Raw genomic sequence first — 21,183 nt, 5'->3', positions numbered from 1 at the left:
CTGTCAGGGTGCAACCTGTCCAGCTTGGTGATGAGGCGGCGACCCCAGTGGAGTTCAGCAGGGCTCTTCCCCGTGGCAGTGTATGGTGTAGTGCGGTGTGCGAGAAGGAAATCTGCTAACCTGTGATGCCAGTTACCATAAGTCAGTTTCTTGAGGGCATCTTTGGTAGTGCGCACCATTCTCTCAGCCATTCCGTTGGAGGATGGGTGGAAAGGAGCCGATGTCAAGCCTGGAACTCAGAAGAAGTAAATTGGGGACCATTGTTGGAAACCAGAACATCTGGAAAGCCGTGTGATGCAAAAATTCCTCTCAACACCTGGATGGTCCTGGCAGTAGTGGTGGAGGAAACAGGAACAACCTCTAGCCATTTAGAATGGCTGTCAATGACAACCAGGAAGAATTGCCCCTGAAAGGGCCCAGCGTAATCTATATGCACCCTAGACCAGTGTTTCCCAAACTTGACAATTTTAAGGCATGTGGACTTCAACTCCCAGAATTCCACAGCCAGCGTTGCTGGCAGTGGAATTCTGGGAGTTGAAGTCCTCATGCCTTAAAATTGTCAAGCTTGGGAAACACTGCTGTAAATCATGGCATAATAATGGAGATGGAAAGCAGCTGCCAAGTGATCCCTCCTTTATTCCACACCTGAAAGGAAATAATTTGGTAGATGGAGATAAAGTACCCAACGGGGCACCTTCGCTCACTACAGTACAGGGTGCGCAATGCAGTGGTGCTTGCAGGATTTCATGCATTCATCTGAATGCCCAAAGCAGCGTCGCGACATAAGGTATTCTCTTTTTTTTAAAGATACACGTGACTCTCAACAGAGGGACAGAAGGAAACAGGGCGAAGTTTGGGTGGGGTCACTGCTGATTATCTGCCTTGATTTGCCACGCGCGCACCACGGAGGCCTCCAAACCAGTGTTTCTCAATCTTACTAAAACTCTCAGACGTGCGGACTTCAATTCCCAGAATTCTTAACTTTGCCAAGTTTGGGAAACGCTGCTCTATGCCAAGCAAATAAAGCCCTCTGCCCACTGAAGGATCATGGGTGGAAAGCGGTTTGTGTAACTCAGCAGAGGCAAAACTAGAAAACGTTTCTTTCCTTTGCCCACGAGAGGGCTCTCGGCTTTTTCTTGGCTAGTCCCGAAGTACCTGCTAGCTTTCCTCTTCGCTGCGAACATCATGCAAGGTTCCTGTTTTGTTTTCCGGGTTATTGGGAAGTTGCGGTGATTTTGCTCCGCTGCACGACCGTCCTATTTGGATGCAAGGAGGTCTAGCAGAGACCTCTTTCTCCTTTTTGTCTTAACCCTAAAGTAAGAAGTCTTTGCCTTCTCTAGATATTCGGCTAAAAAGGCTTCTTGACACGTGGCTGAGCAGATAGAAAACGGGGGGGTGTCCCCCTCCTTTCATTTGCCCAGCCTCCCGCCTGCAAGTCCTTCTTTGTGTAGTCATTCATAGCCTCGCGGAGTCTCTCCCACCAGCAGAGAAATTGGCCGGGTTGCAGGGCAGTCAGAGAAGAGGGTGGCGGTGGAGGGGTTGACAAGCACAACGCCCGGGGTTTCATTTGAGTCCCGGCTTTGCTGACCAGCTTTTTTCTCCAATCTGGAAAGAGAGAACTGGATGGAGATTTCTGAGTATAGAAAAAAAAATCTGCGTTGCAAAATCAGTTTTTCTCTCTAGAGAGAACATCATATAGACAGGGGAGCTCCAGGCAGCACTGGATACCAAGCAGCCGGGCCCTCTTACGTACAGGGGAAACAAGGTAGCAGAATTAGCAGATTGTGGTGATATTTCACTTTGGACAGGGGCAGAATAGACAAAGCATCCAGGGTGTGTCTACGCTTCTCTCTGCCCACCCCACTCAGTCACTTATGAAGTATTTTACATGCCTTGTATCTTGCTTTTGCTTATCATGGATTCAATTTTTCATTCCCTTTGCTATGTTTGTTCTCAGTGTGCCCAATAAGTCAGATGTATTTTCCTTTTCTCCTAAAACTAGTTGCAAAGTTTCTTTTGAGATGGACCCACAGACGTTTCTACTTTCCCAAATCCCAGCAGAGGAAGCAATTTCATGGGCCCCAGTGAATCAACTGGGTGGCTGGTGTAGAAGAAGATCTGTTTGGACAGCATCCATGAAAACTCCAGAAGCCCATTGCGTTGGGAAAGAGGAACCGGTTGGCATCCCTGGGGAGGTCAAGATGGACACGGATGCCCTGCTCAAAGACATTGAGGAGTACAACAGGCAGAGGTTTCGCTTGGATGCTCTTCCTTTGGGAGAAAGTCCCTGGCAGACTCTGTTCCAGCTGGGAGAGGCCGCTCAGAGATGGCTAAGACCGCAGGACCGCACCAAGGGACAGATTGTGGACGTGGTCATCTTGGAGCAGTTTCTGCATGTGCTTCCTTTGGGAATGCAGGCTTGGGTGAGAGCCAGGAAGCCAGGTAGCAGCCAGGAGGCAGCTCAGCTGGCTGAAGCTTACCTGGAGCAACAGGTATTCTTGTTGATAAGAAAGGGACCCTGATTCTTGGTCTAATGCTAGAAATGTTGTTGTTCCTCTGATCACAAGCACTGGTAAAGCAAGAAAGGGTCTCTGGTGGGCTGGATTCTGAATCCATCTGAATTTGTCCTGCAATAGGGTACAAATGGAGTGGGCAGTAGAAAGAGGGAAGGCTAAAAATTTATTTCCCTTGATAACAGTTCTTAACTTTCTAGGAAAGCCTGTTCTTACTTGGAGAGCTACAGATATAACATACACCCCAATATCTTGGTTCAGACCTTCCTAATTACAAATCCTGGGTTAGTATCCTAGGATCACATGACATCTTATAGCTCTGTTATGTCTTAATCCAATGGCCTGGTTAAGATAAGTGAGTGGTTTGTTTTCTATGGCTTGCCAAATCAGAACCACAAGTTAAAACAGTAAGTTGTATCCCAGTTGTAGGCGTATGGTTACATTTTTTTTAATTTAATTTTATTTTATTTTTAACCAACAAAACAAAGCAAAACATAACACACATACACACACAGTATACACTCCTCCCCCCTTTTTTAACAGCAATTATGTAATGGTAATCTTCTATTATTTACATTTCCCTCCTTATTCTTCTTTAGAATATTTGTCCTTATTGCCCCGTTGTTTCTTTTTTACATTTTTCTTCCTTCATATTCTACTTCTTACTAAGAATAATTCATAATATTATTATACATTATTATACACATATTTTCACTTTTGACCTTTCCATATTTATTCTCTATTATTTCTAGTCTCCAATCAGTCATACCATTTGTTCCATGTTATATAGTACTCTACGTCTTCTTTTATCTCTTTTGTTAATTTGTCCATCTCAGCACAGTCCAGGATTTTTCTTATCACTTCTTCCTCTGATGGTATATTCTCATTTTTCCAGCACTGTGCATATGCTATTCTTGCCGCCGTTATTATATGTAAAATTAAGTACCATATTTCTTTACTATATTTTCTGTTTAAAATACCCAGCAAAAAGATCTCTGGTTTCCAGTCTACGGGTTGGTCTATTATTTCTTCAATCCATCTTCTTATTGTAGTCCAGTATTTTTTCGCAACTGGGCATGTCCACCATAAATGATAATATGTTTCATGTACTTTTTTACATTTCCACAAGCACTGGTAAAGCAAGAAAGGGTCTCTGGTGGGCTGGATTCTGGATCCATCTGAATTTGTCCTGCAATAGGGTACAAATGGAGTGGGCAGTAGAAAGAGGGAAGGCTAAACACTTATTTCCCTTGATAACAGTTCCCAACTTTCTAGGAAAGCCTGTTCTTACTTGGAGAGCTACATATATAAAATACACCCCAATATCTTGGTTCAGACCTTCCTAATTACAAATCCTGGGTTAGTATCCTATATCCTATCATATAACATCTTATAGCTCTGTTATCTTAACCAGGCCATTGGATTAAGACATAAGTGAGTGGCTTGTTTTCTATAGCTTGCTGAACCACAAATCAGAACCACAAGTTAAAACAGTAAGTTGTATCCCAGTTGTAGGCGTATGGTTACATTTCTAATCTGTACCCTGCTACTTGTTAGGGGAGCCCTTGCTTCAACATTACCGGACAGCTTTATATAAACTTAGCTATGGAATTAAAAATTCAAGATGCAGCAGGTTTTATTATTGAATATTTTTGCTAAATGGCATGGTTATCAATCATCAGAATAGTAGACGTTCATTTATTCAATGTTCTTCCTCTTCTAGTGTCCTGTGGCATTCCAGGATGTGGCTGTATACTTCACCCAAGAGGAGTGGGACCTTCTAAATGAGGAGCAAAGAATATTGTATTACACCGTCCTGCAAGAAAATTCTGAAAACATAACCTCTTTAGGTAATGTTCCCATTCCTGTAAGATCATGGAATCTTTTCTGAAGCTGTCAACTCCATTTTGCTTATACAACGGACCTTGCGAGTTTTTATTATTTATTAAGCAAATGTAATAATCCGGGAGCAAATTACATTTTACTTGGGAATCCGTTTTATCTCTAAAGCAGACCTTTGTGTTAGATTGAGCTGAGAAAGGACAGATGCAGGGTTCCCTGAGGTTTCCATGTCTTAGCGTGGACTTTAACCTGGTTCTTCCCAAATCTAGTCCAGCGCTTTAACTTACACTACACTAGTGATCAATTCTAAGTTATTTGGTTCTTTGTATTCTCTGAACTTGGTTGTTTTCCCACAAACAACTCAGAGATGACCAAGAGGTTCAGTATCATTTTGCACCATGCAGGAAATAGTACCAGAGAAACAATTAAGAAAAACAATATTCTGATCAGGGCACTATAAAAAAAAGAAAAGAAATTGGACTCCAATCTGTCACCTATGAACCTTTATGAGGTGTTCCTGTATTAGAATTCTGAGCTAGCTAATTACCAAGCCTGCCCTTGGATAAGACACTTTATTGCGTTATATACAGTCAGGTCCAGAAATATTGGGACATCGACACAATTTGAACATCTTTGGCTCTATACACCACCACAATGGAGTTGGAATGAAACAAACACAATGTGCTTTAACTGCAGACTTTCAGCTTTAATTTGAGGGTATGTACATCCAACTCAGGTGGACGGGGTAGGATTTATAGCAGTTTGTGTATGTGCCTCCTACTTGTTAAGGGACCAAAGGTAATGGGACAATTGGCTTCTCAGCTATTCCATGGCCAGGTGTGTGATATTCCCTCATTACCCCAATTACAATGTGCAGATAAAAGGCCCAGAGTTCATTTCAAGTGTGCTGTTTGCATTTGGAATCTGTTGCTGTCAACTCTCAAGATGAGATCCAAAGAGCTGTCACTATCAGTGAAGCAAGCCATCATTAGGCTGAAGAAACAAAACAAACCCATCAACAAGATAGCAAGAACATTAGGTGTGGCCAAAACAACTGTTTGGAACATTCTCAAAAAGAAGGAACACGCCAGTAAGCTCAGCAACACCAAAAGACCCGGGAGACCACGGAAAACAACTGTGGTGGATGACCAAAGAATTCTTTCTCTGGTGAAGAAAACACCCTTCACAACAGTTGGCCAGATCAAGAACACTCTCCAGGAGGTAGGTGTATGTGTGTCAAAGTCAACAATCAAGAGGAGACTTCACCAGAGTGAATACAGAGGGTTCACAAGATGTAAACCATTGTTGTTGTTGTTAATTGCGAAGTCGTGTCCGACCCATCGCGACCCCATGGACAACGTTCTTCCAGGTCTTCCTGTCCTCTACCATTTTCTGGAGTCCATTTAAGTTCACACCTATTGCTTCAGTGATTCCATCCAGCCATCTCATTCTCTGTCGTCCCCTTCTTCTATTGCCCTCAATCTTTCCCAGCATTAGGCCCTTCTCCAGTGAGTCCTTCCTTCTCATTAGGTGGCCAAAGTATTTGAGTTTCAACTTCATGATCTGGCCTTCTAAAGAGCAGTCGGGGTTGATCTCTTCTAGGACTGACCGGTTTGAACGCCTTGCAGTCCAAGGGACTCGCAGGAGTCTTCTCCAGCACCATAGTTCAAATGCCTCAATTCTTTGGCGCTCAGCCTTTCTTATGGTCCAACTTTCACAGCCATACATTGCAACTGGGAAAACCATGGCCGGGACTATACGCACTTTTGTTGGCAGGGTGATGTCTCTGCTTTTTAGTATGCTGTCTAGATTTGCCATAGCTTTCCTCCCCAGGAGCAAGCGTCTTTTAATTTCTTGGCTGCAGTCCCCATCTGAGGTGATCTTTGAGCCCAGAAAAATAAAATCTGTCACTACCTCCATTTCTTCCCCATATATTTGCCAGGAATTGAGAGGGCTGGATGCCATGATTTTGGTTTTCTTAATGTTGAGTTTCAAGCTAACTTTTGCACTCTCCTTCTTCACCTGCATCAAGAGGCTCTTTAGTTCCTCTTCACTTTCTGCCATTAGAGTGGTATCATCTGCATATCTTAGGTTGTTGATATTTCTCCCGGCAATCTTAATTCCAACTTTTGTTTCATCTAGCCCTGCCTTTCTCATGATGTGCTCTGCATATAAGTTAAATAGGCAGGGCGACAGTATACAGCCTTGCCAGACTCCTTTTCCAATTTTGAACCAATCAGTGATTCCGTGTCCAGTTCTCACTGTTGCTCTTGACCCGCATATAGGTTTCTCAAGAGACAAATGAGATGGTCTGGTATTCCCATCTCTTTAAGAACTTGCCACAATTTGTTGTGATCCACACAATCAAAGGCTTTTGCATAGTCAATGAAGCAGAAGTAGATGTTTTTCTGAAACTCCCTAGCTTTCTCCATGATCCAGCTTATGTTGGCAATTTGATCTCTAGTTCCTCTGCCTCTTCGAAATCCTGCTTGTACTTCTGGTAGTTCTTGATCCACATACTGCTGGAGTCTAGCTTGTAGGATTTTAAGCATAACTTTACTAGCATGTGAAATGAGAGCAATAGTGCGATAGTTTGAACATTCTTTGGCATTGCCTTTCTTTGGAATTGGAATGTAAACTGACCTTTTCCAATCCTGTGGCCACTGTTGAGTTTTCCAAATTTGCTGGCAAATTGAGTGTAGCACTTTTACTGCATCGTCTTTTAAGATTTTGAATAGCTCAGCTAGAATACTGTCACCTCCACTAGCTTTGTTGTTGCTCAGATTTTCCAAGGCCCATTTCACTTCACATTCTAGGATATCTGGTTTGAGGTCAGTGACCATCTCATTGTGGTTATTCGGGACATTAAGCTCATTCTTGTATAGTTCTTCTGTGTAGTTTTGCCATCTCTTCTTAATCTCTTCTGCCTCTGTTAGGTCCCTGCCATTTTGGTCCTTTATCATGCCCATCTTTGCATGAAACGTTCCCTTCATATCTCCAATTTTCTTGAAGAGATCTCTGGTCCTCCCTGAGCCTCAAAAACAGGAAGGCCAGATTAGAGTTTGTCAAACAACATCTAACAAAGCCTTCACAGTTCTGGAACAAGATCCTATGGACAGATGAGACCAAGATCAACTTGTACCAGAGTGATGGGAAGAGAAGAGTATGGAGAAGAAAAGGAACTGCTCATGATCCTAAGCATACCACCTCATCAGTGAAGCATGGTGGTGATAGTGTCATGGCGTGGGCATGTATGGCTGCCAATGGAACTGGTTCTCTTGTATTTATTGATGATGTGACTGCTGACAAAAGCAGCAGGATGAATTCTGAAGTGTTTCGGGCAATATTATCTGCTCACATTCAGCCAAATGCTGCAGAACCCATTGGACGGCGCTTCACAGTGCAGATGGACAATGACCCAAAGCATACTGCAAAAGCAACCAAAGAGTTTGTGAAGGGACAGAAGTGGAATGTTATGCAATGGCCAAGTCAATCACCTGACCTGAATCCCATTGAGCATGCATTTCACTTGCTGAAGACAAAACTGAAGGGAAAATGCACCAAGAACAAGCAGGAACTGAAGACAGTTGCAGTAGAGGCCTGGCAGAGTATTACCAGGGATGAAACCCAGCATCTGGTGATGTCTATGCGTTCCAGACTTCAGGCTGTGATTGACTGCAAAGGATTTGCAACCAAGTATTAAGAAGGGAAAGTTTGATTTATGATTATTATTCTGTCCCATTACCTTTGGTCCCTTAACAAGTGGGAGGCACATGTGCAAACTGCTGTAAGTCCTACCCCGTTCACCTGCGTTGGATGTACATACCCTCAAATTAAAGCTGACAGTCTGCAGTTAAAGCACATTGTGTTTGTTTCATTCCAACTCCATTGTGGTGGTGTATAGAGCCAAAGATGTTCGAATTGTGTCGATGTCCCAATATTTCTGGAACTGACTGTAGCTATAAAGAAAATCAATAATCTTCCTCTCTTTTGTTATGTTTCTTTCTCTTGCTCTAGAGCTTTTGATTTCCAAGCCAGATCCGAGTCTCCAGCCCGACTGGGACGAAGAGTCACAGATAGCTGATCTTGAGACATTCAAAGGAAAAGACTCTATTGTTGAAGGAGTTGTGAATTGGGAGGACATAACAGTGGTTGGTGAGAAGGTCTTTCTGTAACAAAAGAATCCACTTCTTTTAAGTCTTATTAGGTTACATATGTTACTTTGTTTTTTCAAAGTCAAGCACTTTGAATCAACTATCCCACATCCAGACCCATGGCAGTTGGAAGATACAACATTGATCTGACTGTCCACAATGTTATTACTTTAGTGCATACAGTTTAGCTCGTGTTCTGGTGGACTTTTTCCTTTCCCCCCCATTAACTTAACTGTTGCCCTACTGATTTCATTACTTCCCACTGTCAGGGACTTGGGTTGGCTGTACAAAATCAGAGACGTGTTTCTGAGGGCTCACAATAACCACTGAACCATTCCAGTGGATTCCCTCAGCAGAATCTGCGGGATGTCCATTCCGATTCAGCAGCCCTCTTTGCCCATTTTAATTGGCCCATTGCAGCTGCCCTAACTCTTAAGTTCCAGTAAATCTAAACTCCACCCAATAAGGTAAGTCTCATGTCTGCAAACCACAGAAAGTTGCACACATTTGGACCGCTAACCAAAAATGTGAGATAATTAGACCCACTGAGAATATAGTAGCCAGCAAAACATCCCAGAAGGACTTGGATGTTGCCCCTAAATCAATCCTAGCCAGCTCCAGCATGGTAATATGTTGAATTAGCCTGACAAAAACTGGTCATCGTTGAAGGTAAAGCTTTAGATTTTGATGACTTTTAGACATCTAGTAATAGTCTTTTTACCTGCATGGTTTCCAATATTTCCTCTGGCTTCACTTTTTTCCTTATTTTAGAATTGCCACCCCAATATCCATATGACTGCCTCCGTAATGGTGAATCTGACATGATCTTCCAGATCGGAAGAGATGGGATGATTCAGGAGTTTGAGAAAAGGAGTCATCTGAGGGATTCTTCTCCAGGTGAGCTGTTAGGGTTAGGGGTTTTGAGTTTTTGAAGCCATCTGGGAAGATGAGTGTGGGAAGAAAGAGGACAGATGACACTGTTAAGACAGATCTGGGTTCCTTCTCCAATTTGAATGAGCAAAACATAAGCCTTCTGGAACCGAATATGCTCTGCAGGCCATGCCTATTTGGCATTCCTGGGGGTAGCCCAGCAGTTTTCCAGTGTTCTTGAAAATATTCCAGTGCCATCACAATTCATTTTTTCCACCTATTTTCTATCCTTGTTATTACCTCTGAATCTAGAATGTCAGCTGAAGTGAGGTATTTTTGTACTATACTGTTCATTTTTGATAGTTCCCTTCATGGCTTGGGACTAGGGACCCTCTCTTGCCAGTCACATCCACCCAACCCACTAGAGCAGGGAGGCAAGGAATGTTGCGGGTCCCATCCCCTAAGGAGGTACATCTGGCGGGACCCAGAAGAAAGGCCTTCTCCATGAGGCTCCCTCCCTTTGGAATATTATTCCTTCAGAAATTAGACTGGACCCCACACTCTAACACTTTTGTAAGGCCCTGAAGATGCCATTTTGCCAGTGGGCTTGGAGAATCTAGAATGGGATGGAGCCCATTAAATGGCTGATAGCGGTGTGTGTTGTCGCTGAGGGGGAGTGAGGGGTTATAGTATCATTTTATTTTTCTCTATTATATTCCTTCTACATTGTGTTTTTATTTTCTGTAAGCCGCCTAGAGTCACTGTGAGTGAGTAGGCAGCTATATAAATTTTACAAAATAAATAAATGGGATGGCATACTAAAAATAGGTGAAGAAAGAATGGTGGTTTAACTGAATTAGCCAAGCGTTTCAGGCCAAATGTTTAGAAACCTGACTGTGGGCCTCTGCAAGCTGTTGTAAATACCACCTGGTTGAAAAGCAGCCAAAATACAATCGTGACTATGGGGTAGAATAGCATACTGTGTGTGTGTGTGTGTAACAGTTGAGACTTTGAGAATGGGTCCTTATTACCTTTCTTGAAGTCTGTCATAAATTTCAACTGTCATTAGGACCAGTCATAAGTTGAGGACTACTGATAGTGAATTAAATAGCCTAGAAATCAAACTATCATATCGCATTTCAGGCCTGAATCCAAATAATGGTGTTTTTTCCATAATTAAAGAATGTTAAGGAATAATTCAAAGTTTGGTATTGAAACCAAGTCCACATTTTTTTCCTTTTCTGGCTTTGCTGGCCATTCCCTTGTTACTTCTTTTGCCTCTGTCTTCAAAACAGATTATCTTTGATTTCCTTGCAGAAAGTCAGCCTCCCAGAAAAAAACAAATGAATGAACATGGCCTTAAGAATTCTTGGGAGATCCTTTCAACCATTAGTGGCCATCCTTTCCCATTCTTGTATCTTAGATATTTTTGAACTGTAGTTACCAACCTCTCATGCACCCAAGGCCATTGGTCTCTGGAGTGAGCTGGAAAGTCAAGTTAGGAAAAGTTATTTCCATTTATATGTTGGCAGCTCCTGCAGACCTTATTTTTTTTAATGATTGCCAAAAAAATAATGTCTGTGCCAATATCATTTGTTGTCATTATGTTGCTGGCAAGGATAATTTTGCATCACAGATTAACTACCAGGATCTTCCTATTGAAACCAAGACTGTACTTCTTTTGTCTCTGTCTTCAAAACTTTGTTGTTCTTGCAGAAAACCTGCCTACCAGAAAAAAAATTCATCAAGAAGAGTTTGGAGCAGAGCAACTTCAGGAGCCAACACAGTGGGATGTGTTCTTTGATCCCAAAATTTCTGAACCAGTGGAGGTCAAATCCAGAAAACGGCAGGTGTTATTCCTGGAGCTGATACGAGCTTCTCAGGCTGACGAGAAAATGCCCAGCAGTAGCTCCCAAATAGGTTCTACTGTATCAAAAAGAAATTATCCCTGTTCTGAATGTGGGAGAAGTTTTGATCGCCGCTCCAACTTAATTAAACACCAGAGGATCCACACGGGAGAAAAGCCATATCCATGTATTGAGTGCGGGAAATGCTTCGACCAGCAGTCCAATCTAAATGTCCACCTAAGAGTTCATACTGGAGAGAAACCATATGGCTGCCCCGATTGCGGGAAAAGATTTAGTATCAAATCACATTTACATGGGCACTATAGGATACACACAGGGGAGAAGCCTTATGAATGTGAAGATTGTGGGAAGAGTTTCCGTGTCAAATCTTCCCTAAATAAGCACCAACGAACCCATACAGGAGCTGCCAAGCTCTCCAGACCATCTGAGATCAAATCAGAGGGTCCCCGAGCAATATTGCCAGAAGGGACACGCGTTTATGCAGCTCCTGAAGCAGAAAAAATAATTAAAATTGTGAGTAGGAAGCCCCCTATAGAAATCACAGTATCGAACAAGACTTTTTCCTGTTCTGAGTGCGGGAAAGGTTTTGATCGGCCTTCGCATCTTATTACGCACCAGAGGATCCACACCGGGGAAAAGCCATATCCGTGTGTTCAGTGCGGGAAACGTTTTCATCAACAGTCTAACCTTAATGTCCATTTACGTCTCCATACTGGAGAGAAACCTTATGGCTGTCCTGAATGCGGCAAAAGATTCAACATCAAATCCCATCTACATGGACATTACAGGATCCACACAGGTGAGAAGCCCTTTGAGTGTGAAGAATGTGGGAAGAGCTTCCGGGTGAAATCTTGTCTAAATAAGCATCAGCAAGTCCACACAGGAGAAAAGCCATACAAATGTCTCTCTTGAGGAAACACCCGCAGTTCTAACCTAATTACACATCAGGTCATTCACTCTGGAGAGAAAAATTGCCTATGCTCTAAACTTGGGGAAGAGCAACTTTTGCAACAGACAAGCCTATCAAACATGAAGGAATTCACACAGGAGAAAATCCTTCCATTTTCCTTCTGCCAGAAATAAGCATCTGAAAATCTATTGAGAAGAAAGTCTTTGTGGGTGCTTCATCTGTGGGAAAATGTTCAGGAAGATAGTTCTAGCAGTGGTTGGAAAGGGCTAGATTGAAACACAACTGAAGCACTGATCATAGAAGCACAAAAACGGGCACTTAGTACATGACCCATAGAAGCAGTGGTCTACTATCTAGACAAATGCAGACTATGCAGAGAGGCCTCAGAGACAGTCTAACGCATAGTGGCTAGATATAACACAGTGTGTTTCTATGACACACAGAAACAGCACACTCTGAACAGCCCAGCAAAGTAATTGGCATTGTGTACAGCAACATCTGCACACTGTATGTGCCAGATCCTCTATGTCCAGATGGGAGAGTCAACAGAACGTCATGGAAAATAACAGGACTAAGATCCTGTGGTACTTTGGCAAGTACTAGCCAATCAGACATCATGGTAGTGGACAAGGACAGAAGACAGTAATGGCGATATATGTATGGGTACCAAATGACACCAACATCTGGAAGGAGTATGAGAAATTGGAGAAGTACCAAGGCCTAAAGAAGGAAGAAGAGATGTGGAAAGTGAAAATCAAAGTGGTCCCAGTGGTGGGAGGAGTGCCTGTGGCTGTGACTCCTAAGCTGGGATAATGGCTCCAACAGATCTCAGGAACAACACCAGAGCTCTCTTTCAAAAAAGTGCAGGCTTAAGAACAGCCAAGATCCTGGGCAGAACCCTCAAATGCCCAGGCCTCTGATAGAGGACCAGAGATTGAAGAAAACACATCACCCATAGGGTGAGAAGGAATTTTTTTTAAATGTACAATATATATGTCACAACAATAATTCATTCAAAATGCAACCATTGAGAAATGTTTCCATGGGATTTTGGTTTTGGGGGGAGGGGTGGATCTATTGTTCAGTGAATTCTCTAAGGAACAAAAAGCAAATGCTTCTATGGGGTCAGAGGGAAGCGGTGTGTGTTTGGAACTTAAATGTCTTAGAACAAATTGAGAGCCAGTTTGATATAGTGGCTAAAGTGCTGGCCTAGAAACCAGGAGACCTGAGTTCTAGTTCCTCCTCAACCCAACCAACCTCACAGGGCTATTATGGAGAAGGCAGGCAGACGAAGCCTCGTTGGCACAGCGCAGAGGTGGGCGATTCATTTCACCTGGTGCAATTTAGCCAATAATCGCACGGAGGTGGGTGGAAACCCATTAAGAACTTTATTTCTGCACAGAACAGTTCACACTTGGGATCAGAATCACAAAGCAACCCCCCCTCCTACATTCCCTCAAAACAGGTATTCATATATGCTACAGACTGCGTCAGTTTTCGATTGGTCGAAAACATTTGCCTTACGATACACCTTAACTTTTGGTGGATTCGTCCCTTTCTCTTTAACAGCTCATTTTTCCCCTAGAAAGTTCATGCAGCTTCTTTTAGTGTGGTGCAATTTGCTCAAGGCTTTTATTATTTTATCTATGTATAAAATACAAAGAAAAACAAAAATAGGACATTAAGGGAAGGAAAAAAGGGGGGGAAAGAAAATAGGAGGTACAAGGGAAGAAAAAAGCATTTTCTGACTCTTTTTTTAGCACAGTCCAAGATAACATTACAGCTTCAACTTTTTACTTTCACGCATTCGTATATATAGTGGGGCAAAAAAGTATTTAGTCAGCCACCAATTGTGCAAGTTCTCCCACTTAAAAAGATGAGAGAGGCCTGTAATTGTCGTCATAGGTAGACCTCAACTATGAGAGACAAAATGAGAAAACAAATCCAGACAATCACATTGTCTGATTTGGAAAGAATTTATTTGCAAATTATGGTGGAAAATAAGTATTTGGTCACCTACAAACAAGATTTCTGGCTCTCACAGACCTGTAACTTCTTCTTTAAGAGGCTCCTCTGTCCTCCACTCATTACCTGTATTAATGGCACCTGTTTGAACTTGTTATCAGTATAAAAGACACCTGTCCACAACCTCAAACAGTCACACTCCAAACTCCACTATGGTGAAGACCAAAGAGCTGTCGAAGGACACCAGAAACAAAATTGTAGACCTGCAATAGGCAAGCAGCTTGGTGTGCAGAAATCAACTGTGGGAGCAATAATTAGAAAATGGAAGACATACAAGACCACTGATAATCTTCCTTGATCTGGGGCTCCACGCAAGATCTCACCCCATGGGGTCAACATGATCACAAGAACGGTGAGCAAAAATCCCAGAACCACATGGGGGAAACCTAGTGAATGACCTGCAGAGAGCTGGGACTAACGTAACAAAGGCAACCATCAGTAACACACTACGCCTCCAGGGACTCAGATCCTGCAGTGCCAGACGTGTCCCCCTGTTTAAGCCAGTACATGTCCGGGCTCGTCTGAAGTTTGCTGGAGAGCATTTGGATGATCCAGAAGAGGATTGGGAGAATGTCCTATGGTCAGATGAAACCAAAGTAGAACTGTTTGGTAGAAACACAACTCGTCATGTTTGGAGGAGAGAGAATGCTGAGTTGCATCCAAAGAACACCATACCTACTGTGAAGCATGCTTTGGGCCTGTTTCTCTGCAAAGGGACCAGGATGACTGATCCGTGTACAGGAAAGAATGAATGGGGCCATGTATCGTGAGATTTTGAGTGCAAATCTCCTTCCATCAGCAAGGGCATTGAAGATAAAATGATCCCAAACACACCACCTGGGCAATGAAGGAGTGGCTTCATAAGAAGCATTTCAAGGTCCTGGAGTGGCCTAGCCAGTCTCCAGATCTCAACTCCATAGAAAACCTTTGGAGGGAGTTGGAAGTCCGTGTTGCCCAGCGACAGCCCCAAAACATCACTGCTCTAGAGGAGATCTGCATGGAGGAATGGGCCAACATACCAGCAACAGTGTGTGCCAACCTTGTGAAGACTTACAGAAAACGTTTGACCTCTGTCATTGCCAACAAAGGATATATAACAAAGTATTGAGATGAACGTTTGATATTGACCACATACTTATTTTCCACCATAATTTGCAAATAAATTCTTTCCAAATCAGACAATGTGATTGTCTGGATTTGTTTTCTCATTTTGTCTCTCATAGTTGAAGTCTACCTATGATGACAATTACAGGCCTCTCTCGTGTTTTTAAGTGGGAGAACTTGCACAATTGGTAGCTGACTAAATACTTTTTTGCCCCACTGTAACTAGCCATTTCTATAAGAACAAATCTACCTAATCGGCAAAGCTACTTTGCAGACCCCCTTGCCACACGGACGATCTAGGACGCTCTCTACCCCAGGAGAGTCATATAAACTAAAGGAATGCCAGTTTTTTCTCTTGGTAAGATGAAAAAGCTACAGTGCAGGGAAAACCGTTCAGTGATCCTTCCCTGGGCGTTGGCCATTTTTGGCCATCTTTTCACTGGTAGTGTGGTGCAATTAGAAGTATTTGGCATGCTCGTCCCCTTGAGTTATTTTAAAGTAATGAAGAAAGGGATAAAAATAACTTTTTTGTTCATGCCCTGAGCTGGTGAAAATGAACCTCCACAGCCCTGAAGTCTTCTGCTGCTTAAAATGCCTTTTTTATGGTTGCCTAGAAGGAACTAAGTAAACAATAGTCATTCCATGCCAGGGAATGCTGGCTACCTTTAGTTTTCCTAGCAACAGGTGGCATTACCTTTCAGATAGTTTCAAATTATATTGAGGTGCAGAACTACCTAGGTAATAGTCATTAGCATTTTCTAAGAAAATCTCAAATTGGGAAGAAAAATATAGTTTAATTCTGTTCATGGTTGGCTTCCCACTCATGCCTAACTATGTTACTGAAGCTTATCTGAAAACATGAGACGCTACAGGAAAAAAATGTCAGTCTGGTAACTGTATGGCAGAAGGTTTTAAAGTTTGTCTTTCAGGCCCAGTGGGAGTCAAAATGGATGAAATATGCACAAGTTGGAAAAATAAAATGGTCAAATAAGGAATGTATAGCTTTTATTTCACGTTTCTTCAGAAACTTCAGTTTTTTTAAAAAAAGTGGTTTTCCTCTTCCTGAGTTTTCATTTCTGTTCCGTTCCATTTATACTTCTAGAGCAGGGCTTTTCAACCAATGGTACGGGTACCACCTGTGGTACATTGGTACCTGGCAGGTGGTACGTGAGCATCCTAGAAAACGGGTAGCGGGGGAGGGGAATGAGCTGAACCGGTGGCAGCACCGCACAAGCCTGAGCAAGAGATGGCTGGAGCCGCAGGGCTGTCAGGGCGCAGCGGAAGCACCAGGATCAGCGCTTCTTTGGGATGGTCAGGGCTCAGTGGAAGCACCAGGATCTGTGCTAGGCTTTAGCTGGAGCTTGGTGCTGATCCTGGTGCTTCTGCTGAGCCCAGAAGAAGTGCCGATCAGCTGGAATGTTGCAGCCTCTCTAGGGTCTTGTGATTTACATTCAGATGCTTGGCAACTGATTCATACTTATGACGGTCACAGTGACCCAGGGTCATGTGAAGTGACCAAAACCGGCTACAACCACTCAGCAGACAGGGGGAATAAAAACCAAACACCCCCCACCCCCTGCTGCCAATCCTCAACAGAAATGCTCACAACAATGAAAACCTTGGATAGGAGGAAGAGCGCGGCCGGTGGGCAGGCAGATGTCTTGCTCGGCTGTGGCTTGGGGGGCACTTTTTTCAATGCCATTGTACCTTCGAACAGTCACTAAGCAAACTGTTGTAAGTTGAGGACTATCTGTACTTTATCACTTTTTTCCTTTTTTTTTTGGTCAAGTTTTCGACACCTTGCTAGGCAACTGGTGGTACTTGCATATTGCCATATCCTAAAAATGGTACAATGGGCGAAAAGGTTGAAAAGCCCTGTTCTAGAGGACAGTGTTAACAGCCCGGTTCACACAACATACCCGAGTCATGAAGACTATGTTATGTGAACACAAAAACTGTATTGATTGATTGATCTCACCAATTAACCCTAAGAGAATTCATCTTTAAACAATCCTACTTTTCTGGATATAAATTAGCCCATATGTTTGAGTGTACACATGCACAATCTTTAAGTTGAATTGTCTAGACCAGTGGTTCTTAACCTGGGCGATATTGCCCCCCAGGGGGCGGTTTCATTTTTCAGGGGGGCGATGGAACAAAAAGGGGCGATGCGGGGGCGAAGGAATGAAAAGGGGGCAATATGGGGGCGATGGAGCGAGAAGTTTTGGGACTTTTTTGTACAGTGAATGGCTGTATATCTGTCGTACAAAAACATCAGATCGCTCGCTATTAGTGGATTGAATTGTGTTTTCAAATGTTCCTCCAGCTAGCTTCAGTACATATGTGAATATGCATCGCTTATATTCATGCGCATTGCGCAGCAGCCTCTACCCATACAGTGGCATGCCATTGGCCAGAATGGGCAGTGATGGAGGGGGGAGCGCTTCTTTCGAAACATCGCATGCTGAGTGGCTGTCCCCTGTGACGTCAGCTGTAATGTTGACGTCACAGTTTGAGTTTTCAGCTTCGTTTTCTAATTTTTGTTGTGCTCTGTAAAACATTTTGTGTGTCTCTTTGTATTGTACTTTTTTAGCATGCACTCCAGTTTGATATTATATTTTCTTTCTGTCTTTTTAATCCTTTTTACAATGTGCGTGACTATATATACTTTCCTCAAATCTTAATTTAGTTTCAGAGTTTTCATCTTGAAATTCTTAGTTCCTGCATTGCGGTTTGTTCTTATGCCCTTTTTATATTTCTTTTTGCGTCTTAAATTTCACTTGTAATTCAATCATTAAATGTTACTGTTTTTCTTTTCGGGCATTTCACTTTCTTGCAATTGAATTTTGTTTTCAGTGGTCATTACATTTAAGTGTCTTGAATAAATAAGATAATAATTAAATACATGTATCACAAAGTTTGGGAATAAAGTGCCGGGTGGCACCAAAATTTTTCACACAGTTGAGATATGGGAAAAAGACTGGAAATAAAGTATTTGTATCGATATGTCCTGATGACAATTTTAAAGAAAACAAAAAAAAGTGTTTGCATAAATTGAAGAATTATTTCCTATGTTATGATTGAGAGGTTATGTTGGGGGAGGGGGGCGATGACAACTTCCTCACTGGCTCAAGGGGGTGATTTGGTCAAAAAGGTTAAGAACTACTGATCTAGACAGCTGATCTGGAAGTTAAGTAATACCTCTGCCTTCAGTGGCCAAGTCTTAGAATCAATTTTGCCCTACAGGTGGTCTTCATATAATAACCATTAGTTAACCATAGCCCCGTCAGGCGCAAAAGACTGAGTCCACACATGACGGTTCAACTAAACCAATTTATTGCTAAACAGGCTATACACAGAAATCTTCTCACTGAATGGTTAGCACCTGTTGGGAGTTAAAGTGAGCAGAAATCAAAGGGGTGTGTGTGTGTGTTTGTGAACTTACTCCATTTGTAGCTACGGTATGTATTCAAGGCTGATCCCTCTTTTAACTGTGTCCCCAATCCTGCCATTCCTTCTCTTACAAGCACTGAACAAATGGTATATATGCCTTATTCAGTACAACAGCCCTTCTTTTTCCTGAAACTTGGGGGTTGAATCCTTGTTACCCTCCTTTTCTCTTTCTACCCAACATTTTAGGGTTGGTTCTTTCTTTTGCAAGAGGGCAGCGCTTAACCTTATAAATGCCAAACTTTCTAACATACAGACCCATCTAACTGGCTGATCCAGAACAGTGATCTTCCCATTTAGGAGTCTCTATCCCTATGGGTCCACCTCTAAAGTTTTGTCTTTCCTAGGATACTTCACTTCTATTAAATCAAGATTAGGAAGAATCCCAGGTTTCTTCCCATTTCAGCTGCATTCTCATCTTCAACTGGGCTATTGTAGTTACTCCCACTATCTTGGCCTCTTTTCTTGACTCCTTTTCTCCAGGTCCAACTTTCAGTAAACAGAAAGTCTGTTCTCATTATTAGGTTATGTGGCATGTTAGGGATCATTCCTACTACCTTTCCCTGTGCCTGTTTGACTTTAACCAACATGACCATCTCAGTCTGCTGAGACACTTATTAGAGGCTTTTTCTCCATAAATGCTGAAGATGTAAAAAGCAAAAAGTTTTCTCTACTTCCAGTATCTACTAAGCTTCTCACAGTGGTCCCATTACTTTTTGTTGGGATCATAATTTTTCTTCCTCGAGACACTTCTACTAATTGCAGTCATTCTTTTTTTTTTCCCTCTGGCTTTTACAGACCTTGGATAAGTGGCCACTTTTCTCACAGGTGTAACAGCTAGAAGGTCTCTGAGCTCCCAATGCTTTCCTTTGGTTTGGGTAAGAGCTAAAGGCTTCTGTACTCCTTCTAGCTTTCTCTCTTCCAGCTCCTTAAAGTTCATATTTTCTGTAACAGTCTTTCTTATTCTCCTTCCTCTGCACCTTCCTTTTTAATATCCTCCAATTTCTATGCTGCCACATATTCCTCAGCTGGTTCAACATCCCTTTGACATGAGCCTGGGTTGGGTTCCTGCACTGAAGACCTCAATTTGATAGGAAGCACTGTTCTAAGATTACTTCCTCTACCACTTTTTCCTTGTTTCTTTCATCTGGCCTCAACCACTTTCCTGCCCAGGTTTTCCCACCTCACCCCCAATTCACAAATCCCTTCATATTTGTTGTTAAGTGTAACTCCTAAACCTCTGCCTGTAGGTGTAGGAAGTGACATATCTGCATAAGATTATCTCTTTAATGTGAGAGTAATCCACTACTTCTCTTGCTGGAACACTACTATAAGCTTTCAAAGCCTTTCCTATTAAAAAAGGGACTAGTCTGGCCACCCATTCACTCTCGGGCCACTTGCAAGAGGTAACCATTCTTTCAAACATTGTAAAATTATCTTCTCACAACTTGGGCATTTTGATGTGTTTGGGACCACTTCCACACACTATGCTTTCTGAAAGTTGAATATGCTCCTTCTGGTGACTATATTCCTTTTAGTAATCAGCCCTTAAAACTCTTTTCTTTCTTCCTTTTTATTCCTTTCCCATTCCAGCCAATCTCTCCTTCCTTTTTAACTGCAATCTTTCCTCTTGTTGCTGCCTTATCGGTTACCACAGATCTAGGCTAGCCTCCTGTTTTTACCGACGTTAGTAGCCTCTTCTAAGGAAGAAGCTGTCCCTTCTGCTTTTTCTATATTGGGGTGTTTGTTGTAAGCTCTAGTATTGGGTTTGCTTTCCTCAGCTAGGATGTTGGCTAATTTCTACAAGGTCTGGCCTTTGCAAGGACCAAACTCTTCTTTTTACAGTCCCCTTTTTAATCAAGGCTTTTTTTTTTTCATAGAGTATGTACTAAACTGCTCAAATTTAAGCCACCTCCACCTGTGTGGCTACCCCCTTGTATTGGATATCTTTTTTTTTTTTTTTTTGGCTATCTTCCTTGCTTTATAGATATCCCACTTCATGGATATCCTATTGCCACGGGTTCTTTTACATATACCCAGATCAGAGGGCTCCAGAAACCCCAGAAAGCCAACACAACCCCACCTAGATGCACACCCACAAGCATTTAAAGGTTACTATTCACTGTTTACCACCCCAATTCTACTACCACAACTCCCATTTCTCCACTACTCTTTGTTAATCCTACTTCTAGCAAAGAGTAACTCTATTTCCCACAGGCTGCTTTATGCTGGTTCAGATTCCCAAATGAACACAAACCACTTTCCCCCTCTCACTCCCACACCACCACGCCAATAGGCTACACCCAGCTGCCTCTCCGCTCTGCTTTTATAGCCACAATTGCTCTACTGCCTAGGGAGAGCTCTTAAAGGGGCAGGACACCAGCAGCCCAGATGCTGGCTATTTTGCAAGCCGTCTACAATCAGCAAATGTCCAAGCTGTGACCTGG

At 42.6% G+C, this 21,183-nt stretch overlaps 1 protein-coding gene and 1 long non-coding RNA gene across 2 annotated transcripts in view; one reads left to right on the top strand and one right to left on the bottom strand.

Moving 5' to 3' along the window:
• The first annotated feature begins 1,619 nt into the window (after positions 1-1,619).
• LOC120315936 (zinc finger protein 30 homolog) overlaps positions 1,620-21,183 on the top strand; it is a 42,984-nt gene continuing 23,420 nt past the window's right edge. Inside the window, exons 1-5 of the mRNA XM_039360985.1 lie at positions 1,620-2,492; positions 4,237-4,363; positions 8,373-8,510; positions 9,281-9,406; positions 11,096-12,137. Coding sequence (XP_039216919.1) covers positions 1,875-2,492; positions 4,237-4,363; positions 8,373-8,510; positions 9,281-9,406; positions 11,096-12,137 — 2,051 coding nt within the window. The 5' untranslated portion in view covers positions 1,620-1,874. The remainder of the gene's footprint in view (positions 2,493-4,236; positions 4,364-8,372; positions 8,511-9,280; positions 9,407-11,095; positions 12,138-21,183) is intronic.
• The window catches only part of LOC120315976, a 30,847-nt gene continuing 13,387 nt past the window's right edge, over positions 3,724-21,183 (bottom strand). Inside the window, exons 2-3 of the long non-coding RNA XR_005558832.1 lie at positions 9,231-9,447; positions 3,724-4,293 (exon numbers count right to left, since the gene is read on the bottom strand). This is a non-coding gene — a long non-coding RNA (uncharacterized LOC120315976). The remainder of the gene's footprint in view (positions 4,294-9,230; positions 9,448-21,183) is intronic.

This window comes from Crotalus tigris, unplaced genomic scaffold, assembly GCF_016545835.1.
Source record: "Crotalus tigris isolate CLP2741 ecotype Arizona unplaced genomic scaffold, ASM1654583v1 scf7180000019189.1338056, whole genome shotgun sequence".
Lineage (NCBI taxonomy): Eukaryota > Metazoa > Chordata > Lepidosauria > Squamata > Viperidae > Crotalus > Crotalus tigris.
This window is presented reverse-complemented; position numbering and strand designations above follow the sequence as displayed.